General features: G+C 47.6%; 1 protein-coding gene across 6 annotated transcripts in view; it reads left to right on the top strand.

The window, feature by feature from the left end:
• The first annotated feature begins 3,468 nt into the window (after positions 1 to 3,468).
• The window catches only part of LOC147881213 (uncharacterized), a 42,190-nt gene continuing 20,322 nt past the window's right edge, over positions 3,469 to 25,336 (top strand). For all 6 annotated transcript variants that reach the window (XM_087402287.1, XM_087402286.1, XM_087402288.1 and 3 more), the window contains exons 1-2: positions 3,469 to 3,811; positions 3,854 to 4,366. In XM_087402287.1, the coding sequence (XP_087258413.1) occupies positions 4,054 to 4,366 (313 nt within the window). In that variant the 5' untranslated portion in view covers positions 3,469 to 3,811; positions 3,854 to 4,053. The remainder of the gene's footprint in view (positions 3,812 to 3,853; positions 4,367 to 25,336) is intronic.

Genomic DNA, 25,336 nt, shown 5'->3' with positions numbered 1-25,336 from the left:
TGTGGACTACTAAAGATGCATCTATTGGAAGCTGTCATTATTTCGTCACTTTTATTGATGACTACAGCAGAAAAGTTTGGGCTGCAAATAATGCCTAAGGTCAGATGGAGGGGGAGAGTACCTCTCAAATGAGTTTGCAAGGTTCCTGCAGGAGCATGGCATAAAGCAACAATATTCATGCAGTCATACCCCACAGCAAAATGGACTTGCAGAAAGGAAAAACAGGCATATTGGAGAGGTATCTCGAGCCATGCTAAATGAAAAAGACCTACCAGATTATTATTGGGCTGAAGCAGTTGCTACAACAGTTTACATAATGAACAAGACTCCCACTACAGCAATACATGGCATGACGCCAGAGGAGATGTATACTGGTAGGAAACCAGATATTTCTCATTTGAAAATTTTTGGTTGCATTGCCTTGAGGTCCAAGTTGGATGCAAAAGCTGAGAAGTGCATCTTTATTGGTTATTCTCTGCAGCAGAAAGGGTATAGATGCTATAACCCTTCTACTCGTAAGTTTACAATGAGTAGAGATGTTGTTTTTTATGAGATGAGCAGTTGGTATAAACCAATAAATGTGATTGATGATGTAGATGCATAAAATGGTAATGCTGCACAGAATTCACAGCAGCAATCACAAAATATTAGTGGACCTGCAGTGTCCTCTAGCAGTGGTTCACATACTTCGCCATGGACAGGCGGATTGAGATCAGGAGAATCTCCTCAAAGCAATGCAGATAGTGGTATGTAGGTATCACCAAAAGGAAAAGAGAAGGTAGATCAGTCCATGTTTGATGTGAATGCAGGTCACTCTTATGTGGATGGTGAATCAAGTGGTTCAGAACAGAGCATTGATGATGAGACCAGGGATGTTTTGAGAGCACCTGGAAGTGAGCCTATTCTGTGCAAGTCTGCTAGAGTTAGGTATCCTATGGATAGGCTGAAATATGATGGATTTACAGCCATTCACTATGCCTATATGGTCAAAGTGATACGGGAACCAGAACCCACTTCTTTTGAGTAAGCCATGGGAAAAGAAAAAATGGGAGAAAGCCATGGAGGAAGAAATGGATGCCTTGGAAGCAAATGCTACATGGGAATTGGTGCCTTTGCCTAAAGACAAGAATGCAATTGGCTGTAAGTGGGTTTATAAGGTGAAGCACAATGCAGATGGTTCTGTGAACAGAGACAAGGCAAGATTAGTTGTCAAGGGGTATGCACAGACATATGGCATTGATTATGAAGAAACATTCAGTCCGGTTGCAAGGATGGCAACCATAAGAGCAGTCATTGCTATGGCTGCATCAAAGGGATGGTCTTTATATCAGATGGATGTAAAGAATGCCTTCTTGCATGGTGATTTGCAAGAAGAGGTCTTTATGGAGCAGCCACCAGGTTATGTTCATGCTATTCATCCTGAGTTTGTTTGCAGGTTGAAGAAAGCCTTGTATGGCTTGAAGCAAGCACCTAGAGCATGGTCTGACAAGATAGGACAGTATCTTGTCACTATTGGCTTTTAGATTTCCAAGGCAAATTTCTCACTTTATGTGAGAATAACAAAGAAAGGTATAATGCTGCTTGTCATTTATGTTGATGATTTGATAATCACAGGTGATAGTGATGAAGATATCCTTCATGTGAAAATGCTATTGAAGCAGAAGTTTGAGATGAAGGATTTGGGAGAGCTACGTTATTTCTTGGGCATTGAGGTGATTAGATCACCAAGTGGGATACGGCTCTTGCAGAGGCAGTATGGATTGGACATGCTGTCTAAATATGGGATGACAGGCTGTAAGCCTATTTCAGTTCCTTTGGAGCAGAATGTGAAGCTGAGCGCAGATGCAGGTGAGATTGGTAAGTTAGTTTATGCAGGCTCCAAGAAAATCGCATTTGGATGCGGCTAGACGCATACTCAGGTATGTGAAGTCCACATTGCAGTATGGACTATTTTATGAGATTGGGGTTCAGATATAGTTGCATGGATACACTAATGCTGATTGGGCTGGTAGTATTTCTGATAGACGATCTACCAGTGGATATGTTTTCTCTTTTGGGAGTGCTGCAGTCACTTGGAGCAGCAAGAAACAGCCTACAGTTGCCTTGTCGAGCACAGAGGCTGAGTAAAGGGGTGCAGCAATGGCTGCATGTGAGGTAGCTTGGTTGCATAAGCTACTCTATGATATGCATCAGTCTACAGATAGGCCAGTTGTCATTTATTGTGACAACATGAGCAGTATACACCTGGCAAATAACCCAGTCTATCATGCTAGAACAAAGCACATTGAGGTGCATTATCACTATGTGCGGGAGAAAGTTTTACTAGGTCTTATTGATCTAGTTTATGTCAGCACAGAGGATCAGGTATCTGACATATTCACGAAGGCATTGGGCGCAGAGCTTCAAATTGCTACTTACATCGTTAAACATAAGATCAGTACCAAAATACATGTGGGACATTAAACAAACAACATAACTGATGAACCCCAACATTATTTGACTGCAAGAAATAAGAACAAGAAATCACCACCAATACATTCCACTGGGATTTAATGTGGTCGAAAATTATTCTCAATGCATGCTTCTAAGAAAAGACTCGCCAATACATTGTGCGAATGCTTACACAGAAGAAGGGGTTGAGAGAATGACCATTGATACAACTATACGCGACAAAGAGGCTACACATTTTCAATCAAAATAGACCGACATCCCAAAGATGCAATATGTTCATAAATTACCTTCAAAACATACTCGCAAACACAGAGAGGACAAACTCCTCCACAATTATTGTACGGAACTTCAACATAGACATGCACCAAATGCAACTAATTTGGAAATAATGATGTGTACGTTTGAACTCAAACTAAGCTTCCAACATCCTACAACTATCCATGGATTCCACTTAGACCACATCTGGAGTGACGTGCCACCTGCAAGCATTCGCTCCAGAACATCGTATGCTTACTGGACAGACCATTCCATAACATATGCGTATATCTACTAAGACAACCCGCACCACAATTTCATTCACAACACAAGTCTGCCATTTGCAGGGATCCCCACCTTGTTATGATTGGTCCAACTTCCACTTGCTATTTCCTTCCCTAGAAGTCCTCCATCTCTCTCTCTCTCTCCTCTCAGCTCTTAATTCATCATCTCCCGTAGTCTCTGCCCCCTTTTCTGCACATCATCTTCATTGTGCATCCAATTCGTCTTCTTTTTCAAGCAGGCCGTATGAATGATTGAATATCATTCACCTTGTGTGTCTCCATGGGAGGGTGTGTGATGTGAAGCCAAAGTGATGCCTCAGAGCCATGCGTGATGGCCACTCCAAAGGCAAAACGGTGATTGCTACGTATGCAAGAAGAGTCGATGTGGCATGTTGATAGTGGATACAATTGGATAAACCCCAGGTTTTTGGAAAGAGACACGTCATTGGCTCTCAATCAACGTCTGGCCGACACTCATAAGAACCACAAACAAAGATGGCCTGTTGCCGGACGCTCTGTGATTGACACAAAACTCATGTAATTTTGGTGAAGGTATCAGAAATGAGGATAAACGGCGCTGTGATTGACACAAAACTCATGTAATTTCTGGGGTTTTTGGGGGAAGGCGGAGCCAATTTTGAAGAAGAAGAGCAGACGAGAGGAATCGACGGTCTCTGCGTGTCGATTTCGGCCTGAAGAATGCCAAGTTTGATGAAGAAGAGCAGACGGGAGGAATCAACGGTCTCGGCCTTCAATAGCGGCTTGAAGAAGGCGAATTTTGAAGAAGAAGAGCAGACGGGAGGAATCAACGGTCTCTGCCTGTCGATATTGGCCTGAAGATTGCCCATTTGGAAGAGGAAGAGTTCGATATCGGCCTGAAGATTGCCCATTTGGAAGAGGAAGAGCAGACGGAAGGAATCAACGCTCTCTGCCCGTCCATATCGGCCTGAAGATTGCCCATTTGGAAGAGGAAGAGCAGACGGGAGGAATCAACGGTCTTGAAGAGAATTGATATTTCAGTGTCGAGCATTTGGACATCCATCCTTTTGGGTGCTCGTAAATTATGGCTGGCTCAGCTGGGTCGTGCTTATCTTCTATGGCGTGCCTTGATGCTCTCCCAAAACATTCCTTTTCTTCAATCTTTGAGTCTCGGCAATCTGCTCTTCCTCGGTCGCTCTCGCACGTGAAGCGATGCTTTCGACAAACGCCAGTAACGGTGGCGTCATCTGGGGATCCATTATCAGCTACCGATGACGTCCGCTTCTCAGGCGAGAAGAAGTGCGCGATGAACAGAAGAGCTTTAGTAGCCCTTGGAGGCATTTTCACCCTTTCGTCAATTTTTACTCGATCTAGAGCTGAAGAGATACCAGTTAACGGTGCGATCCTTTCTTACTAATTTTTTAAGAGGATGTCTCTCGTTTCTTTCCTTTCGCTTCTGTCGTCTGGCACAATGTCGATTCTCGGCTTCCCTATTTTATCGTACAACATTTGACGTCAGTGGGAATGTCATAGTAGCCAAATGTATATAGTTAACCAAACACCTCCTTAGATCCCTGATAAAATGATTACGACTGTCACAGCATCCTTCCATGTATGTCAGTTTAACGCTTGTGGGGGCAATAGGGGGCCTAGGCAAAGATGCTTGAAAAGAGAAAGGGGGGGAGGGAGGCGCACAAAAGATGAAATTTGGACGCATTAAATTTACGTGGAAACTCTCGCTAACATCTGCTGCATACTTCTGGGGTTTTTATGCCAGCTGCTTGGTCCGTGCCTTGAGCTATGCCATTGCTGAGGTAACAGTAGTGGTAGACTGTCATGGACTGGTCAGGGGTAGCTCGATTCATCAGCACGTGCATGGAATCGTGCAAATTAAAATGCTGTTGGCTATAAGAATTGCATTGCACACTATAAATGGGATTCCTAGCTGGGTTCCTGTTAAGACATTGAAGTACTGGTGTGAATTCTGGAAGGACGTCTAAGGCATCATGGATGATCATCTTGGTTTGCCATTCGTTGAGACTTGAGGGCTAAAGGTTTTAGCCCTTCTTCACCAGGCCTGGTTTATATGCCATTGATGCATGCCGGCTATCTTGTGCTCTAGCTCACGCATGTTTTATTAGAATCATGCTTCAGCCTATTTGTGTCAGTGACTAGATTTTTCATTACTATACAGTTATATATACAGACAATTATGATGGAATAGACATCGTTTGGTATATCCATGCTGATTCTTGTATTTGAGAGTGTTAATTGTGAGAGAGAGGACACCAAGATCTCCTCAAAAGTAGGCTTCTATAGTTGGAGCTTGTGCCAAAGATAGGGGGCTATTTGTAGCATAACCCTGGTATTGAGAGTGACGTGGTAAGGATAGTTGGAGCTAAGCTCATAAATACAAGACAGAGGCTAAGTTCACAGGGTTCTTGGTTGACGCATCTGTGGCTTTAGGAGTAGTAGGTTGGAGCTTGGGGCATGTGGTATGGGATGCATGACTTGATCCTCAGCATTAGTAGATAATGAGCTGCGAGCTCTCCTTCTTATGGTTTTCTTGGCAGAGTGTATCCTTTGTTGATGGAATCCCGGTTGTTGGATGTTAATCGCTACTTGACAGGCCTTGAGAGAACTCATGGTGGGTGGTGTAGACGAAAGAAAGTGCACCACGTGTTAGTGGGGGGGCACCAGTTAGGAGGGGTCCCACACCCTCGGACCCTAGCTGTGCCAAGCCCCCTCTCTCTTCCAAAAAGACGGTGGGATGAGAGAGAGGGGTCTGAACCTCCTTTATATCCAAGGCCCATAGTGATGTCTTATGGCACATGGGATTACTCAAATGCCCATTTTTACACATGTCACAAGCAGCAAGGGGGCCTTTCATCCATTATCCATTTTCTTCATCCAAACCACACAAGGGGGCACACCAAGGTGTTAGCCCACATCCAACACCCGCGTGGGCTAAGCACCTTAAAAGGTGGGCTTAACCAATCCAAAGGCCACCCTCGCACCCTAGCCGTGCCAAGCCCTCTCTCTCTCCCAAAAGGCCAGCAGGATGAGAGAGAGGTGTCTCAACCCTCCTTTATATCCAAGGTCCATAGTGATCCCTTATTGCACATGGGATTACTCAAATGCCCATTTGTACACATGTCACAAGCGCCAAGGGTTCCTTTCATCCATTACCCATTTTCTTCATCCAAACCACACAAGGGGGCACAAGAAGGGGTTAGCCCATGTCCAACACACCTCATGGGCTAAGCACCTTGAAAGGTGGTCTTGACCAAACCACAAGCCATCCCAGCCTACAAACCAGGGGGGACACGACAGCCGCACGGGGTGGGACAAATCAAAGTAATCACTAGCCGAAGCTGAATCACTGAAAGCAAGCAACTCGGAGTCACCCCCTTTGGCATAGAACACAGCAAAATCTTGATACCCTGCATAGATCTGAAACCAAGCTTTACAGCAGACGAATGCTGTGTCCTAGGCTGTGCATGTACTTGCTCAACTGGGATACATTGAACTGAATATCTGGATGGGCTTTGCAGAGAGATGAGGCATCCAACAGCCTGACTGTATGGAACATCATCAAATGGCTCACTTGCATCATGCACAGACAGCCTCAGCCTAGGTTCCATTGGAGTAGAAATGGGTGTGCACTCTTGAAAATTGAACTTTTGTAACAGCCTGTGTATATTCTTTGATTATTTGAGTACAATGCCCTCATCTGTTTTCATAAACTGAATGGTTAGATAAGAGTGGTGTAACAGCCCGGATTAGACATTTCAAAGGAATCTTCAAGATAGTTCTTCAAGTCTGCATTGACCGGATATTTCCTACGCAGTTGGATTGCTCTGTTAGTTCTCCGCCACACCCAAGAAGGCCCATTGGGACGCAGGTATGAGGGTGCTAAGGTACTTGAAGGGTTCCTGCACCTACGGCATCACTTATATGAGAGGCATTGAGTTGGGAGGTTTTTGCGATAGTGATTGGGCAGGTGATATTTATACCCGGAGATCGACTTTTGGATACTGTTTCTTACTCTCATTAGGAGCTGTGTCATGGCTGAATAAGAAACAACCTACTGTTCGCCCTTTCATCTATAGAGACGGAGTACAGGGCTGCTTGTACAGCGGCATGTGAAACATTGTGGCTCAGGTGGATCTTGGAGGACATGAATGTGGCCCAAGAAGATGCGATAGTGGTTATGTGCAACAACCAGAGTTGCATAGCAATCGCCAACAACCCCTTGTTTCACGCACGAACGAAGCACATACCACTTTGTTTGTGAACTCATTGACGAAGAAGTCATAGAGTTGATGTATTGCCCGACCAATGACAACATCTCAGATGTCTTCATGAAGGCGCTTCCCAGCGAGCAGATGGAACACCTCATTCGACGCATGGGGATCGACCCATAGTTGTGTCATTGAGAGGGGGTGTTAGAAAGTCACTACCCCACCTGTGAGCCCTCGATTTGAGGGGACAAGGGGGCAGAAGACTATAGGGGGGGTAGGGGAAGAAAAAGGGCAGAACACCTACTTGGCCTGAAACCGGTACAACAGGAGTTGATGGCGCGGCATCCTAGGCGCCTCCTGGAGCAGCAAAAGGCGGGCCCTGCGGATTGCATTAGCACCCATGTGCTGGGCACATGGGCCTTTATATAGGCCTGGCCCAAGCTGGCCAGATCAGCCTCCAAGAGGTCGACCAGCTTGGTCGGTGGTGGAGCCCAGTAGGTCGGTGCTGCAGCAGGGGGACGACCCCCTGCTGGTCGGTTTTCAGAGCCCAGCCTATAAAAAGCCCCCACTCCCCCCCTCATTCCTCATCATCTGCACAGACCAGCCTTGCATAGGCAAGTGCTCAGGGAGAGGATTAGCTTCATATATTGGGACAGCATCTCTTTGCTGTTTTGTACGCTCACCTCTTGAGCTGAAGGAGCGCTCAGTAGAGGAGCACTCTGGCGAGTAGGAGCTATACCACCATCATGAGGAGGACCGCCATGTGGAGGTCGAGGAGCAGGTGCTGGACTTGTACCACCCCCCTGTCGAGGCTGAGGAGCAGGTGTTGGACATGTACCACCACTATCTTGAGGAGGACCGCCATGTGGAGGTCGAGGAGCAGGTGCTAGACCTGTACCACCCCCTTGTCGAGGCCGAGGAGTAGGTGCTGGACCTGTACCACCCCCCTCTCGAGGACGTGGGGCGGTAGCTGTACCAGAGGGCTTCTTGGGCCTTTTCTTCTTCCTGGGGTAATCCCTGGCAAAGTGTCCAATGGTCCTGCATATCCTGCACTGGTCCTGCCTGCCTGTAATCTCTACTCTCTGGCGAAAAAAGGAACCATCCGGGCGCTGGATCATAACATGGTCCATCGTGAGGTTAGGATTCTTACAGAGGACCCTAACTCTAGGTACCCCATCAGCCTTGGTTGCCTTTGCTGCAGTCAATGGCAACCCAGAGAGGGGTGGGATCTCAGCAACTGCGCCGAAATGCTCCCCAATAACAGAAAGAAGTCGATGGTAAACCTGGGGAAGCCCGGGAAATCTGATGAAGAGCGAAAAGATTTCCTTATCTGCCTCCACTGGGTCAAAACCAATATCAAAGGCGTCAAAGAAGATCTTCCTGTGTCCGAGGTGTAAAAACTCAGCTTTGAGCTCAGCCCACTATTGTGGAAGAATATATTAGAGTTTTTGCTCTCTCTCTCTCTCCCCGTCTCTTTGAGTGTTGTTTGAGCTGCGATCGGGCACACCTATTTGCTGTATCTAGGGTGTCCCCTCGGGTGGAATCCTCAAGAGAACTAACTGTGGGGGTTAGACAACTCCTTCGGGCGATGGACCCAAGAGGCTCATCTATGGCAAATGCTGATGGTCTGAGATATCTCCAACGGTGGAAGACCCATTCCTCATAGCTGTGAAAACCATTTGTTCCCCTGCTAAAGCTGATCTAGCTGACTGAGTTCCCGAAGGGGAAGACCAAGAGGAGCTAACTGGACATGATAAAGCTGCTGAACGAGTAAAAGACCCATCCGACGTATTCGCATGAACTGACTGATCCCCTCGGGTGGAAACTCCAAGAGAAGAGGCTACTGAAGCTGGATGATCCCCATGGGTGGTAGACCCAAGAGTCTCATCATTTGGGGGTGCGGAATGAGCTAAGCTTGCCCCAAGGATGGAAGACCCCTGAGAGCACGCTGTGGAAATGGCTGCACTGCCCCCATGGATGATGGGTGGAACGTTCTGTTGCACTGCATGTAGTGACGGTGGAAAATGAATGATCCCCTGGATTGGTAGACCCAAGGGAAACCACTATCTGAGCTATTGCAAAATAGTCCACTGAACTGTACTCGGAGATGGAAGACTCCAGTGCAGAAAAAGGACTTTCTGCTGATGCGCGGTCTGTGGGTACTGCGGATGAGGAGAGGAATTGTGAGCAGGCCATGAGAAACTGCTGGTGCTGTACAAGCATCTGCTCTCGGTCTTGCCTGCATTGGACCTCATATGCTGCTAAGTCGGCAAGACGTGTGGATTGTTGTGCTACCGCTTCGAGGATTTCCTGTTCCAACAGAAGTCGGAAACGGTCCAATGTCGTTGCATCCTCCTTTATCTTCTTGTTCTGCTCGGGCTGCTCAGAAAAGAGCATATTCTGCTCAAGGAGATAATACTGCTCCTTGAACGCTTGCCTGAGAGCTGCTCTATTGGACGGGTCCATGATGGAATGCTGGAAGACCCATCAACTGCTGCAATAATGACTGCCAGAGGAAAAAAAAATCCCCCCCTCCCCCCACCTTGCCCTGCAAGGTGTAAACGCATATGAGTGAAGATGGGAGCCGGCCCGATGTGCGATGAAGGTTGGGAGGGAGAGGCTAACGGAGTATGGTGCCACCACTAGTCCGGGGTAGCCACAAAATACACAATTAGATAATATCCCAGACATGCTCCGTCCTCTTCTAATTGAGTCTCCATAACTAAGCTTTGCTGCCATGACTCCCTCCAACCTAACTTAGGCATGAAGGAGCCATACTGTAGTACATTGCTTTATTTGTACATGGTTGTCAATTTGGCATACAAAACTGTGCTGAGACCGTTCCCCTGACTACGAAATGCGGGAGATGGAACTATGCTGCGGTAATGGGACACCCAAACCTTGCACCTATGCTGGCTGGAAGCGTTGCTGGAGGCTGGGGGCTGAGTCCTGAAATGAGGAAGCTGAGTGAGTGAAAAGGGGGGCTGAAGGCCCCTTACATAGGGTGGGGAACGAGCAAACCTTGGGCCAGCACAATTGACTGGCTGGTCGGCTTTGGCCGACCAGGCTGCTGGCCCTTGCCTATAAAACAATACTTTGGCCAAATAAATATAACTCTTTGAACATAATTAAATAAATAAAGAACTCATTAATTATGATCAATAAATGGTCAACTAGAACTTTGACTTTGGGGTATTTACAGCTTGGTGACACTTGGAGTTGACCATTCTGGTCTTGCAGCCCTGTAAAGGGGGCATCAGTCTGGTAGGATTGCGCACCCACCCGGTTCTGATCCTCCATCTTGCGTCCACATGGGTGGAGAAGTGGACACCAGAGCTCTACGATGCGATGATGGAGCACTAGATATACCAAATGATGGATGAGTGGATGGGACCTCAGGGCATGGACCTCTGGCTCACTCGCGGAGGTTCTGCGTACTTTTAGCTTGGCTTCTCTCCAGCGAAGCCAGGTTAGGCCTGGCTGTAGCAGTGATCCGCTTGCCATCAGAGACGGTTCTCTCACAGCCTCATTACTGGACCCTTCAGTAGTGCGTTGACCTCTTTGGTGTAGATGTCTCCTTCATGCAGTACTGGGCACGCAGGGTAGGGATCGAGTTAGTGGAGGCGACTCTAGTCCCCCGGCGCACGGATACAGATTACTCTCCCTCCAAACCTACGACAAAGTTAGGTTTCTTAGAGTAGGCTACCATGCACAGATGAGCTTTGTTCACTGCCACCCCTTCCCCTTGAGTTTGACTGTGGCTAGATGGAATGTGCATGGCCTTCATGATCGTGCGCGCAGTCAGTCGTAGTACATGATTCTCCTGTCAGGAACTGTAGCGAGCTCTATTAGGTGTATCAATTGACTCTCTCTTGATTTAGGTTCACATGTTTTCCTCAGTAGACATCACATGCCGTCACCGTCTTCTCCTTGAGAGGGGCCCAGAGGTTTGGTCCCCAGTAGTTGGCAGGAGCAGAGGGGTCTGCATTTCAGTATCCCAGGCGGTGGCCCTAGACATTTTTGCATAGGTCGAACTCATCCCAGGCCGCACAGTGTGGATGGAACTTTAGGTGGGAGAGGCTCAGATTGGTGTCTTGAGCGTGTACGCACCCGCTTGTAGACAGCACTGCCCGACTTTCAGGCGATAGCTCATGGATTTCCTCCCAGAGGTGGACTCATGGATAGGAGGGGACTTCAATAATCTTGAGTTCATGGAGGATAAGCGGGGAGGAGACTCTTTCGCAGAGATGCCAACAGGGGAGAGGAGTACTTGGGAGCAGTTCATTTTTATGATCTGTGGCAGGGACTCTTGGTGAGAACCTGAGTTTTCTAGGACCTCGGGCAGCTTGCGTTTCTCCTTCGGCTAACGGAGGCAGGATGGACTGCTGGAGCATCTGGATATATTTTATATTGGGGGTTGGGCTCTACTCCGTGGCTCCACTAGCATTTTAGGAGGCACAACGATGTCAGGTCATTCTCCAACGGTTCTAGAGTTAGAGCAGCCCCATCGTGGGCTCCCCCAGAAAGGGGTTCCTATACCAGATGTTCTCTTCCAGGAGGCGGATGTTCAGCAGTTGATAGCAGATCTTTGGAGACAGCCCAAGAATAGACCTGAGGAGGGATGGGTGGTTGAGAGGATTCAACGTAGCAGTCGGGAGCTCCAGAGTCGGGCCCTTGGATGGATAGAGGCTCTTTAGGAGCAGGAGAGAGCCCTTCGTAGAGACCTTGCATCTATCGAGAGACTCCAGGAGCAAGATCTAGGATCCCAGTAGCTTTAGGGATAGCGTGGAGTGTGCACGCTTGGAGCTGCAGGATTTGGAGGTTCGTAGAGCAAAGTTCTCATATTGCTCTTCCTGGGCCAGGTGGGTCCAGTAGGGAGATAGGGTGACTAGACAGTTCTTTCAGGCCACCGGACCGCAGGATTCCAGCTTCAATGGCTTCGAGACCCACAGGGACGAGTGTCACAGGAAATGTTTCTAAAAATGCGTTTCTAGGAACACGTTGCTAGAAACGTCTCTACATTTTGCCAGGCATTTCGTCTAGAAACGGGTTTAAAAATATATTTTTTATATAAATTATATATCAAACATAAATAATTATTTCTAGATTCTCTCTCTTTCTCTCTCTCTCTCTCTCTCTCTCTCTCTCTCTCAGAGCTCTTAGATACACACATACACACTAAGCATTCTCAAAAGAGTCAAAAATAGTAACAGTTTGCACAACGGCGTTTTGCTCAATGTATTGGCGTTTCTTTCGTTTGGGCAAAACGTTTCACCTAGAAACGTCTCTACATGTTTCGCCTGGGCGAAACACGTTTTCTGGTCACACTAAAATGGACACATGCGCACGGACCCAGAGAAGATCCTTGAGATGACTACAACCTTCTACAACCAGCTTTTTCAGCTAGAGGAGGCATCACCACCCTTTTGGCTAGAGAGGCAGTTTGGGAGCAGGTCTCCTCAGTAGTTTCGCAGGGCCTTAGTAGACGGCTAGAGGCTCCTTTCATGGATGAGTTGTGGGAGGCCCTTGAGGCCCTTCCAGCGCAGAAGTGCCCTCTGGCGCGGATGGCCTAACCCCAACCTTTTTTCGATGCTACTGCAAGCATATCTCCACCCCTCTCAGACTGTCTTGCCAGGGGATCTTCAACTCAGGATCCCTCCCACACCCCTGAAGCAGAGGCTAGATATGCTTGATTTCGAAGGGGGACGACAGATCAAACATTCGGCAGTGGAGGTTGATTACCCTTCTGGACACCGCTTACAAGATCTTGGCAAAGGTCTCGAGTCTACGTCTGAGACCCCATCTCCTAGATATCATTCATGAGACACAGATCCGTTTTGTCTAGGAGCGTAGCATCCTGGATAACATCTTCATTTTTTGGGAGGCAGGGGACTGGGCCAGGGAGGAGGCACAACCACTCGCCGTTCTTCTTCTCAATTTCGAGAAGGCATATGATAGGGTGGAGTGGTCCTTCTTGGAGGGGACCATGCAGAGGCTTGGTTTCTTGGAGAGATGGATTAGAGGGGTATCAGCTCTCTATGCGAGCAGCTCCAGCCAGATGATTATTGGAGGCCACACAGGCGAGCCTTCCCTCTCTCCCGCTCAGTGAGGCAGGGCTGCCCTTTGGCCCCTTTATCTTTTCCTTTCCGTGGCAGAGGCCTTAGGTTATTTTCTGCGCTCCCAGACACTCGGCCTTACAGGGATGCAGCTTTTGATCAAGCAGGAGGAGGAGCTCCTTGACTCCAAGTTCGCAGATGACATCACTTTATGTGGATGGCTCTACGGCCAGCCTGAGGAGGGTCAGAGGGGCCTTAGCCATTTATTGCGAGGCCTCCAGAACTCGCATAAATTGGACCAAATCCGTCGGTTTCTTCGCAAGCTTTGAGGACACTCAGGAGGTTTGAGATTGGGGAGCTGATTTTGGCTTTCGTTAAATCCCGAGAGGGGGGATGGCGTGTTACATGGGCTGCCAGGTAGGCATTGACATTTCAGCAGAGCAGCAATTTAGCCCGGTCCTAGAGAGTCTTAAGTGGAAGCTCTTATACTGGTGCTCTGCCAAACTCTCGCTTGCGGTGAACCAAGTACTCCTAGCCACAGCCTGGTTCGTGTTGGCATTTTCATCGGGGCTGCATGGGGCAGCTACAACGCTTATTACGGAACTTCCTCTGGTGGGGATCGGCTGGCACACGCAACACCAGAGCCAGGGCGGCCTGGCAGACAGTGATCTTGCCACAGACGCAGGGGGGACTTGGCATTATTGACCCAGAGATGCAGAGTAGAGCCCTCTTGGTCAAGTTGGTTGTGAGAGGCCTTACCCCGGGTGTAGAACCTTGGAAGCTCCTTCTTTAGCGGGGGCTTCTTGGGAACACGCCTCGCACTGGGGGACAGTGGTAGTAGTCCTACAGGTGGATCTTCTTTGAGGCTCCGCTGACAAGTAAGGACTCTCTGTTGATGCAAAGTCTCTACTGAGTGTGGCAGAGATTGGCAAGAGGACTCATACGGGCTAGGCCGTCTTGCAGAGAGGAGTTTGAGAGGCAGCCTCACATTTGGCATCCAGATGTCAGAGACTTGGAGGGGCGCATGCTGGGGCAATGGACTCATATCGGATGGGCAGATTGGAACAAGGGACCGGCTAGATCCTTTGGGACATGGAGACGACTTCCTAGAGAGACAGAGGCCCACGGCAGGTATCAAGATGCAGGAGATTGAGGAGGCGATCTTGGACTCTTGGTGGGAGGGACTACGGAGCCCCTAGACCCCCCTTTGTTGTTTAGGACAGTTCTCGCGGACAGGGGTACCGCTCTGGATACACTTTTTTCGGTAGTCTCTTGTTTCTCCCCAGTCTCGTTTCTATCGGGAGGCTCACTGCAAGATGAGTCGAAGATAAAGGAGGGGACAGATGTGGATCTAGAGAACCTGGAGTGGCAGAGTGTGAGGATTGTGGGTCGCTTGGGCAAGACTTGGTACATTGATCCCTCCATCATCCTATTGACCCCAGAGGGAGTAGTGTGGCGCCTTTGGATTTGGGAGGGAAGACCCTTACGTGACATTCAGTGGGACCCAGGGGAGTGGTTTTGGCCTGCCCGCATAGGGCATTCAGACTGGGTAGAGGAGGTCTCCTTCTCGTATACCACTCGCATCGGGTGTCGTTTGTAGCTTGAGGTAGCATCATGGTCTTCTTGGAGTGCCACTGGCTAGAGCAGGATGTCTCGAGAGAGGTCATACCGCTTTTGGTCCCGTTTCTAGACGAGTTTGCACCCGCGGAACATTTCTTATTTCTTCTGGCTGTTGGCACATGGGGGTCTGCCCATCGGCCCCTGGCTAGAGCAGATGCGGATAGATGGCAGGTGCACTGGTTGTAGGGATGGAGTTTTGGAGACCATCCCGCATTGTCTTTGGGGTTGCCATGCTGCACAACGGATTTGGCTAGCGGACCTCAAGATTGTTGCTAGCATGCAGAGGATGAGCAGGGATTTCACGTGGCGGATGGTGGCCTGGCTCACGGAGGGAGGCCACACCTTTACGATCGACCTTGTCACACCGGCTTACAGGATACATGGACAGCAGGTTTCCCGATCAAATAGCGTGAATAGGATTTTGCTGAATGTACACCCTTGACAAGGTGAGGGAGTGTACATTGATGATGGAAATCTATTCAAAATTGGCTAAATCCTCTCACCATACATTTTTAGGATTTCATAGGTATCTTTCATAAGTTTGTCCAAAACCTTACCATGATTGCTTTCCCATTGACTGCAAACCCATGTATAACTGCTAGAATCATTAATTATGATTAAAAAAAATGTCTTTGGATAAGAATCCAAAGGGTTTCCTTTTCATGCTTCTAATGAGCCGTGATGGTGGAAAATCACGATGGGTGGTAGGTTGCAGGGGCTCTTCACATGCTGCAATGGTCGGGAGAGCTTTCTCCATGAGAGATTGGTGTTAGAAATGAAATGAAGAGGGAATGAATCACTCAATCCTCTACCCAAGATCTCTCCAACTCTTACACACTCAGCTTAGATAGATGATCACAGATGCAAGTAAAAAACACACTCAGATATAACAGCAAATATAGACGGAGAGAGAAAGTATATTCATCCACCAGATGGTGGGCAGAAAATGGATCCAAGGGAGCAATACAAATCTCAGCAGGGTGCTGGAGAAAACTGATGAACTCTCTCTCAAAAACTATCCCAGATCTGAGTGCTAAATACAGCCTTGAAGAAGGGATTTCTGTACTGCACTGGATGCTGGGCTGAATGTAGGAGTGGGCCTTTTACAGGCTCTGTCCAGGCCCCTTCAGATGACCGACCAGCAGGGTTGGTTACCCTGTCTGGTGGCTGACCATAGGGCCCTATAAACCGACCAGGGTTGGCCCTAGTCGGCGGCCCTGGTTGGGCCGACTTGGCCAGCCACAGGCCCCTATATAAGGGTGCCCTGGGCGGCCAGTCTGCGCTGCTGCAGGTGCCTCCATGTGAGGCCTAGAGCCCCCTCATACCTGCTGTTGCAGGCTGCGACCAGCCCGTGTGCTGGTTGCCTATCTTGCCATGCACTCCTCCCTTTGATGCCGGCCTGGGTCTCTCCCAAGCCCTCCTACCTCTCACTGCCCCTTGTCCCCTCAAATCGGGGGCTCACAGGTGGGCACAGTGAGATTCTAACAATTGGGACCAATTTATTCTTTATGTATGTTGCTGCATGGCCTTTGTGGCATTTCCACTGTCAGATTGGTTGCCAAGCCTCGTTTCTTTTCTTAATGATTTTTATATGAGGTTCTCATAGGAGCTATCTTGGAACACTTAGCTTGATTCCGACCTCCATGGGAGTTACTGCTGTTCTGCAATCCTCCATCTGGAACCTCTTCAGAAGTTCTCTACAGTATTTCTCCTGTGAAATGAAGATCTTGTCTTTGGCCTGCTTTACTTCTATCCCAAGGAAGTAGTGTAATAACCCAAGGTCAGTCATCTCAAACTCAGTCACGAATAGCTCCTTGACTTGGGAAATCTTCTTGACATGGTCACTTGTCAAGATAAGACCATCAACATAGAGGATGAGTACCAATCGCAACCCCTTCTCAATGAACAAGTAGAGGTTTGCCTCAGAAGGGCTCCGACTTAGCCCTATCTTCTGAAAGAATACATCTATCCTTTGGTACCAAGCTCTGGGAGCCTATTTCAGCCCGTATAACGCCTTCTTCAACTTGCAGACTTTTAATGGGGACCCTGGATCTTGAAAGCCCTGTGGCTGCTCCATGTACACCTCCTCCTCCAGGGTTCCATTAAGAAATGCGGACTTCACGTCCATTTGAAAAATAGGCCAATGGAATTGGGCAAGGGCAATCACTGTCCGGATAGTAATTATGCGAGTTGTGGGAGCAAAAGTTTCATCAAGATCCATGCCTTCAGTCTGAGCAAAACCTTTGACCACTAGTCTTGCTTTGTACTTATCCAAGCTACCGTCCGGTTTGAATTTAAGTTTGTATACCCACTTAGTGCTGATGACTTTCCATCGCGGGGGCCTGGCTACAGTCCCAGGTATTGTTCTTCAGGATAGCATCCATCTCTGCCTGCATGGCAGCCTGTCATTTTGGATTGTCCTTCGCCTCCTCGAAGGACCTTGGCTCTTTAGGCTGAGCCACCAACGCAAAATTCACAGATGGGGTTTGCTTAAGACTTTGGGACCGACGCAATCCGGAACTGCTACTCTCAGGTATATCGGTGACCCGAGAGTCTTCCAATGTTTTGAGGTACCATTGGGGCAACTTCTTCTGCTTCTCAGTGGGAGGAGGAACTGGAACTGCTTTTGGAACATCTTGCTCTTCCTCAATACCTTGTGAACATCAGCTTCCGATTTCTTCACCTCTTGGATGGTCAACTTGGGGCGGGGTGTATAGAGAAACGATAGGGTTTGCAGTGGAGCGATAAAAAATAGACGATACTTGACACAATTGAAGAACAGAACTCAGAAAAACATAGTGCCTGTCGGTAATTTGAAAAACTGAATACAAGAACCTCAAGCCGTCGTATCTCAAGGACCGTGGCTGAGGCGAATCAGAAAGATGATTCCATGTAGAGAAACGGTAGAAAGGATAGCAGCAGAGGGAGCGAAACGCAGTCCTCCGTGAAGCTCGATGATGACGAAGATGATGAAGGGTTGGAGCTGCCCTAGGAAATGGCTGAAAAACAGCATGCTCTGAGGAAGGAACCTTCAGGCTATCTGGAATAGCAACATGATGAAGAAAAGGAGCAGATCTGGAGCAGCAGTTGGAGGTCCAGGGCTAGATCTGGAGGAGAGGAATAAAGGGGCAGAGGATGGAGTAGGCATAATAGCCAGATCTGGAGCAGGAGAGGCTGCAGCAAAGGATGGAGGAGGTGAGGAGCAGCTGCAGGTCTTGTCACTGAGAGTGAGGGGGTAGGGAGTCTTTTATAGGTCTGACCTAGGACGTCGGCCAGCTGGTCGGTCAGTTCTGGGTCGGCCAGATCAGCTGGTCGGCCTGATTCTGGCCGACAGCTTGGCCCTGCTGGCTGCTGGTAAGTTTGCCCCTAAATTGGGGATTGGAGTTGCTTAACACCCCCTCTGAATTGCCAATTTGGAGGGGCAGACATTGTGTGCTTGGAGCTTCGTGTAGAGATGTCGACGGTGGTGGTGGCGATCCCTGCGAAAATGCCCAAGAGATGCAAGGCAAAAAATGGAGAGAAGGTCACAAGAGGAGTGCCCTTGCAAGGGAATTGTTCACTTCCTCAAGTGCCTGAGTTACACGTATGATCAGTAGAAATAAGAACACTGTGAAGCTCGAGAGAATAAGCCACCCCCTCTCACCGCCGAAAGGTGGAGGAAAAAGCAAAGGTAAAGAACAAATATCTCGTAGCAGCACTGATAATCCAGAGATGGTGGGATTCCGCCAAAGGAAGAGGTCGTAGCTGAATAGTGAGCCAGTGTGTGCCCGATCTTGGACCTCGGGAGAGGAGTCTATCCCCGCCATCATGCTGGACAAGATTCGAAACGACAGTCATCAAGTCACATCTGAACAGAAAGGGTCCCGCCTAGGGAGAACTTGTAGATCCTGGAAGTCGATGCCAATGGAGATCTGGTAGAGGTGAAGGATCATGACCTCCTTGTTCGAAGGAATTGGGAGTGTCAAGCCTGAAACCGAAAAAGGAGGGAGGGATGGGAGTAGAAGATGGAGTTCTCTCCCGTAGTGCGCAGCGGAATGAAGAAGAAACTGATATGTTCATAGGAGTGATGCTCCCCGTACCTATGGCCTCCATGAAGAAGCAGGATCTTTAGATCACCAGAGATCTGGGGTCTTTAGATCACCATGGCTCTGATACCATATAGAGAAACGATAGGGTTTGCAGTGGAGCGATAAAAAATAGACGATACTTAGACACAACTGAAGAACGGAACTCAGAAAAACATAGTGCTTGTCGGTAATATGAAAAACTGAATACAAGAACCTCAAGCCGTCGTGTCTCAAGGACCGTGGCTGAGGCGAATTAGAAAGATGATTCCATGTAGAGAAACGGTAGAAAAGATAGCAGTAGAGGGAGCAAAACGCAGTCCTCCGTGAAGCTCGATGATGACGAAGATGATGAAGGGCTAGAGCTGCCCTAGGAAATGGGAGATATCCTTCTGCTCTCCCGCGGTCGTAATGAAAGGAATGCTACCAATGCCCTTCACAGGACATGTCCGGCTATCCCCAACAGAAACTTTGGAATCAGAGTGTGTACTTTCCATGGTTTTGAACCAAGTCTTTCTGTTGGACATGTGCTTTGAGGCTCCGCTGTCAACATACAAACCCTCTTTTCCTTCACTGACTGCATACGCTGAACAATGTTCATTGATTAAAAATAACTGTCCTGTTGTCACATTGGCAGAATCATTCTTAGGCTCTTCTTTGATCTTGGCTTCTCTCTTCCGCTTTTGATCCGCCTTCTTCTTTCGGCATTCTTTGGCGGAGTGGCCAAGCTTTTCACAGTAAAAGCACTTCATTTTCTTCTTTCGGTTTGCGTCCTCTAACTTCTTGAATTCCTTTGACTTGCCTTTTCCAGGCTTGTCTTTGGCCACTAATGCCTTTTCGTCGGTTTGCGTAAAGAGTTTCTCTCGAGCCTCCTCCTGAAGCAGTAGTGGGCCAAGCTCCTCAAAGGTGAGTGGCTTAGTCCGTTGACCCGCAGTGACCGTAGTCACAAAACTTTTGAAACTTCGTGGCAATTTGTGGAGTGTGAGCATCGCCAATTGACTCGAGTCCACCTTCTGACCAACCGCTGCAAGCTGGTCCCGCACGACTTTCACCTTTGTCAGATGGTCGTTCATATCAAGATTATAAAGTTGATGCTAAAGAGTAATGATACGGGCTGTATTGTCGGTTTCATACAGCTCCTTTAGTATGGACCATGCCTCTGGAGATGTCTCTGCCAACTGGATATGAGGGATCACAACATTTGCTGTCGTGCCGATTAGCATTGCTAAGGCTTGAGCATCCCTCTCCTCCCATTCACTGAGTTCATCCGCATGTGCTTCAAATAGAACATCACCTCTTTTGTCCACAATGTCCTCCGGCTTCACCTCGGTCCCAATCACTATCTTCCACAGCTTCCGTGCCACCAGATGGCTTCGGATCTTGACTTTCCAGATTGGATAGTTCGTCCCATCGAGCTTTCCAGCTTCACCAAAGTTGGGAATGAATGAAGAAGGAAGATGACTGGAGGAGGACGAAGGACGAGCAGTGGGTGTAGATGCTTCTAAACACTGATCCATCTCGGTGAAAAAAAACTGAAGCAAAAAGATGTACTGACCTCCCGTGCTAGCCCGAGCTGAAAACGGAATCGCCTTTCTGCCAAGGGACTCCTTCCTTCAGAGAGTGCTTTGATGAAGAAGAGTTGAGAGCCTATGGCTCTGATACCATGTTAGAAATGAAATGAAGAGGGAATGAATCACTCAATCCTCTACCCAAGATCTCTCCAACTCTTACACACTCAACTTAGATAGATGATCACAGATGCAAGTAAAAAACACACTCAGATATAATAGCAAATATAGACGGAGAGAGAAAGTATATTCATCCACCGGATGGTGGGCAGAAAATGGCTACAAGGGAGCAATACAAATCTCAGCAGGGTGCTGGAGAAACTCTCTCTCAAAAACTATCCCAGATCTGAGTGCTAAACACAGCCTTGAAGAAGGGATTTCTGTACTGCACTGGATGCTGGGCTGAATGTAGGAGTGGGCCTTTTATAGGCTCTGCCCAGGCCCCTTCAGATGACCGACCAGCAGGGTCGGTTACCCTGTCTGGTGGCCGACCATAGGGCCCTATAAACCGACCAGGGTTGGCCCTGGTCGGTGGCCCTGGTTCGGCCGACTTGGCCAGCCACAGGCCCCTATATAAGGGTGCCCTGGGCGGCCAGTCTGCGCTGCTGCAGGTGCCTCCATGTGAGGCCTAGAGCCCCCTCATACCTGCTGTTGCAGGCTGCAACCAGCCTGTGTGCTGGTCGCCTATCTTGCCATGTGCTCCTCCCTCTGATGCCGGCTTGGGTCTCTCCCCAGCCCTCCTACCTCTCATTGCCCCTTGTCCCCTCAAATCGGGGGCTCACAGGTGGGCACAGTGAGATTCTAACAATTGGGACCAATTTATTCTTTATGTATGTTGCTGCATGGCCTTTGTGGCATTTCCACTGTCAGATTGGTTGCCAAGCCTCGTTTCTTTTCTTAATGATTTTTATATGAGGTTCTCATAGGAGCTATCTTGGATTATTTGTATTTTGGTCATATTGCAAGCGGATATAATTGTTATCTTTCCCAGAGTTTAATCATGCGCGGTTGCTCTCTCTTTTTTCAGGCCCCACCCTATTTCTATAACCCCAACTTATTGAATTTTGATTTTTTGTTGCAAAGGAAATGCTCATGAAACGTGCAAATCCTCGAAAACACAACAAACACTATACAAAAATATGCACGAACTTTCACAAGCATGCTGGGTGCAATCTGCCCCCATAGGAGTGGTGCTCTACTTCCACCTCCTATGTATTTGAATCATGATTGAATAGCTTCCGAGCAAAAATCATACATGCTTCATGTACAACTTGAATTGGGAAAAAGCCCCACAATTCACTTCCAAAATAGCTTGCTTTTTCTAAAAATAAAGGTGTCTTTTCCTACTATAGTTAATATCTTTAGGCTAAGCCTCTAATGTTCAAAAATTGAAATATGTACATGAGCATTTGTAATTTCAAAAATGAGGCTTAGCCTAGGTCATCCCGCATCACTGGAGTTGTGCCTACGTGCCAAAAATATGGTGAGTCATGCTTATCAAATGCCATCGCCCGATCACTTAGTCTTCCCCTGAATTCACAACAATCAATACTAATGAAATATTTCAAGCATAGGATAACCTTGGAATTAATCACCACAATTAATCTACCTTTCAGTATTTCAGCGACACAAAATCAATAAATCATAGAAGGATGGTGCACACATGCGACATATGCCATCAGATGGTGCACACTTGCCACACATATAGAAAACTGCATGGATGGTGCACACATGCCACACATACCATCATCCAGTACGTGGTGCACACAACACAGACACATACAACCATAGCTGTATATCCAGCCATGTAGGAGCACACGTGCATCACTACGAACTGTGAGCACACATGCATTAGCTGCGCGACAAAAATGCTAGATCTTACTCACTAAATCCTGAAGGATTAAATTATTGGGATAATTCCAATTCTCATTCCATCCTCTTTCTTGAAATTGCAATTGCCCTCAATTTTGCGACAAAAATGTATGTAAATCAAGGTATTGGCGAAAATATCACCCAGACATCCACTTAGCATCCTTAACGTGGTGATTCTTAAATGTAATAAGATAAATGCGATATGAATTTTCACGTCTTGTCTGAGCGACTTGTCTATTAATGATACGGTGTGGCTCTAACAGCTCAGTCTCTCCTTGGAGCAAAGGTGCTACTACAATAGGTCGAGTCGGTGGGTCTCCATGGAAAGGTCTCAAGAGGTGCATATGAAAATAATTGTGAATGTGCCAATGTGGGGGTGATTCTAGCCGATAGGAATTGTCATTAATACGCTTCAATATTTTAAAGGGACCATAGGATTTATCGGCAAGCTTAACTACAGGATGGTTCTCAACACTCGAGTCGGTGCTTCTCACTACGTTGCATGAAGAGGTCACCTTCAGCAATTACAACTCTCTTTCTACCCTTGTTTGCTTATGCAGTGTAGACAACCTGAGCGTGCTGGTTGTTTTTATGAATATTAGGCAAAATGCTAGAGAAATCCTCAGTGAATTGGTTAGCAGCCTCTACTCGATGCCTAAGACGGATCAACGGGGTAGGAATGGTCTTGCCATGGACAATTTAAAATGGAGATTTTGCAAACAATTATAATGTGATTCTTCAAAAGCTGATTTGACTTTATATTTCGTTTTGATGGATGCAAGCCCTAGTTTTTCAAGTAAACGATGCGAAATGAAATCATTGGTGCTTCCATCATCAAACAAGACATTATGTTCTTTTCCGTGCAATTGTGCAAACATGCATAGCAAAGAGGTACAAAAAAGAGATGCACGTTTACCTGAAGAACACTTACTTGAAGAACACTTACCTGAAGGATTGTAGTCGACATCTTCGGTGATGTTGTCCTCATCTCTGCCCTCTTACTTGAACAATTCATCTTGGGATCCTTCAGCAATATCATCAATGTAGTTGATCCGTACAGAGTTGTTGCGCTGACCATTGCCGTTGGTACCACAATTAGGTCCATACGCATTCTGTTCGTCCGTTCGTACGGTATTCCGTACGGCCATCCGTACATGCCGTTTTAGGGGGGGAGGGGAAAAAACGAGATCCCAACCTTATAAAAATCGATTCCACGCATTTTTTTAATCCGTATGCTGTACTATCACGCTCCCACCGACCTTGCCCATACACCCGACTTGCCCATATCTTCCATTGTACGATTGACTTTGCTCTCTCAAGGGCCTATATAAGCAGCCCTTTGCCCTTTTCTTCAACACACAGTTCCCCTCACTACCTCAGGAGGTAGCCCTTCACCTCAGCCCTTGTGCAGCCTCTAACTGCTCCAAACGTGAGTGGTCACCATACAGCTGCAGCCTACCTCTACCCTTTACCTGCTCCAAATGTCAAGTAATGGCTATGGCTGCTCTCTTTTCCCATTTTGCAGCAGCTATGGCTTCAAGTCCTCTTTTGCAAATTGCTCCTTTGCCTTATTTGCCCTCTTTTGCACATCTGCAGCTTGCAGATCTGCAAATGGGAAGACAAAAAGGAGCAGAATGGGAATTTGTAGAGGCGTTAAAGCCTTTGGGGAAGGGCCAGTACACTTGTAAATGTAATTACTGCCCTCATTCATGGGATGGAGGACTGACCCGCATAAGGGTGCACATTTTCTTGGGCTTGGGGGCTTGGGGCTTGAGAAGTGTATTGTTCCTCCCGAAAATGTGAAAGATATTTGTAGAAAGATTGCAGCTAAAGGCAGCTCTAAAAATGGCTGCAAAACAGCTTGATGCAGATGTGGCTGATTTGGGGGATGCCTCAGTGAGTGGTACTGCAAGTGGAAATGCATCTGCCAGTGCATACGAGCCAAAACAAAAGAAACAGAAGATGCCAAAGGGAGCCTTGGCCAAGGCATGGGAGTCACAGGCACGGAAGGATACATACATTGCTCTCCGTTGTTTTTTCTTTGCAGAGGATATTCCTCATTGGAAGGTGAGGAGCCCTTATTTTTTCGAGATGGTTCGTGCCATTGGCCAAGTTGGGCCTACCTTCATGCCTCCATCCTACAATGTTTTGCACACAAAGGAGCTAACCAATGAAGCATTATGCATAGATCAAGAAATTCTACAGTTTCGGGATAAGTGGAAAAAATATGGCTGCAGCATAACTTATGATGGCTGGTCTGCTGACAGTCGGTGCCGGACTATAATTAATATCATGGTCTCATGCATATTTGGCTCAGCCTTCTTGAAGTCAATGGACACAAGTGAGCGATATAAGTCAGGGGAGTACATCTTTGGGATACTGAAAGATGCCATTCTTGATGTTGGGGCTGAAAATGTGGTGTAGGTGTGAAGATAGTGGGAGAGAGGGAAGGAGTCTCACTTGAGGCTTTCTCACAATCACAATGGGGGAATACACACAAAGGTGGAGGCTGAAAACAGTTTTTCCTCTTCTTAGTTGTGAAAGCCAAAAGAACTCTAGTACAAAGAAATAGAAGAACCCTATATGTGGGTCTCAAACCAAACTCAACTAACTAAGGTGGCATACTAACTGAGCCACGAACTAGTGTAGATAAGGATAGCTGTCATCCAGCTATTATTCGTGGGCGGTGTACCAACCGCATCTCCAGCTAACAAGTCGGTGACATAAGTACACAACGGTCACCCTGGCATATCGCGAGTGGAGCTCGATATCTCAACACTCTCCCTCGAGCTCAATCCCAATTCCTGCACACCAAGCAGGTCTCAGAACTTGCGCAGCTTCTCTGCGCCCAATGCCTTCGTGAATATGTCAGCTACCTGATTCTCTGTGCTGACATAAACTAGATCAATAAGACCTAGTAAAACCTTCTCCCGCACATAGTGA

The sequence above is a fragment of the Dipteris shenzhenensis genome, chromosome 31, assembly GCF_047967505.1.
Source record: "Dipteris shenzhenensis isolate YYH24624 ecotype China chromosome 31, Dip_SZ_1.0, whole genome shotgun sequence".
NCBI lineage: Eukaryota > Viridiplantae > Streptophyta > Polypodiopsida > Gleicheniales > Dipteridaceae > Dipteris > Dipteris shenzhenensis.
Note: the sequence above shows the minus strand (reverse complement) of the source record. Positions and strands in the feature narration are given on the sequence as shown.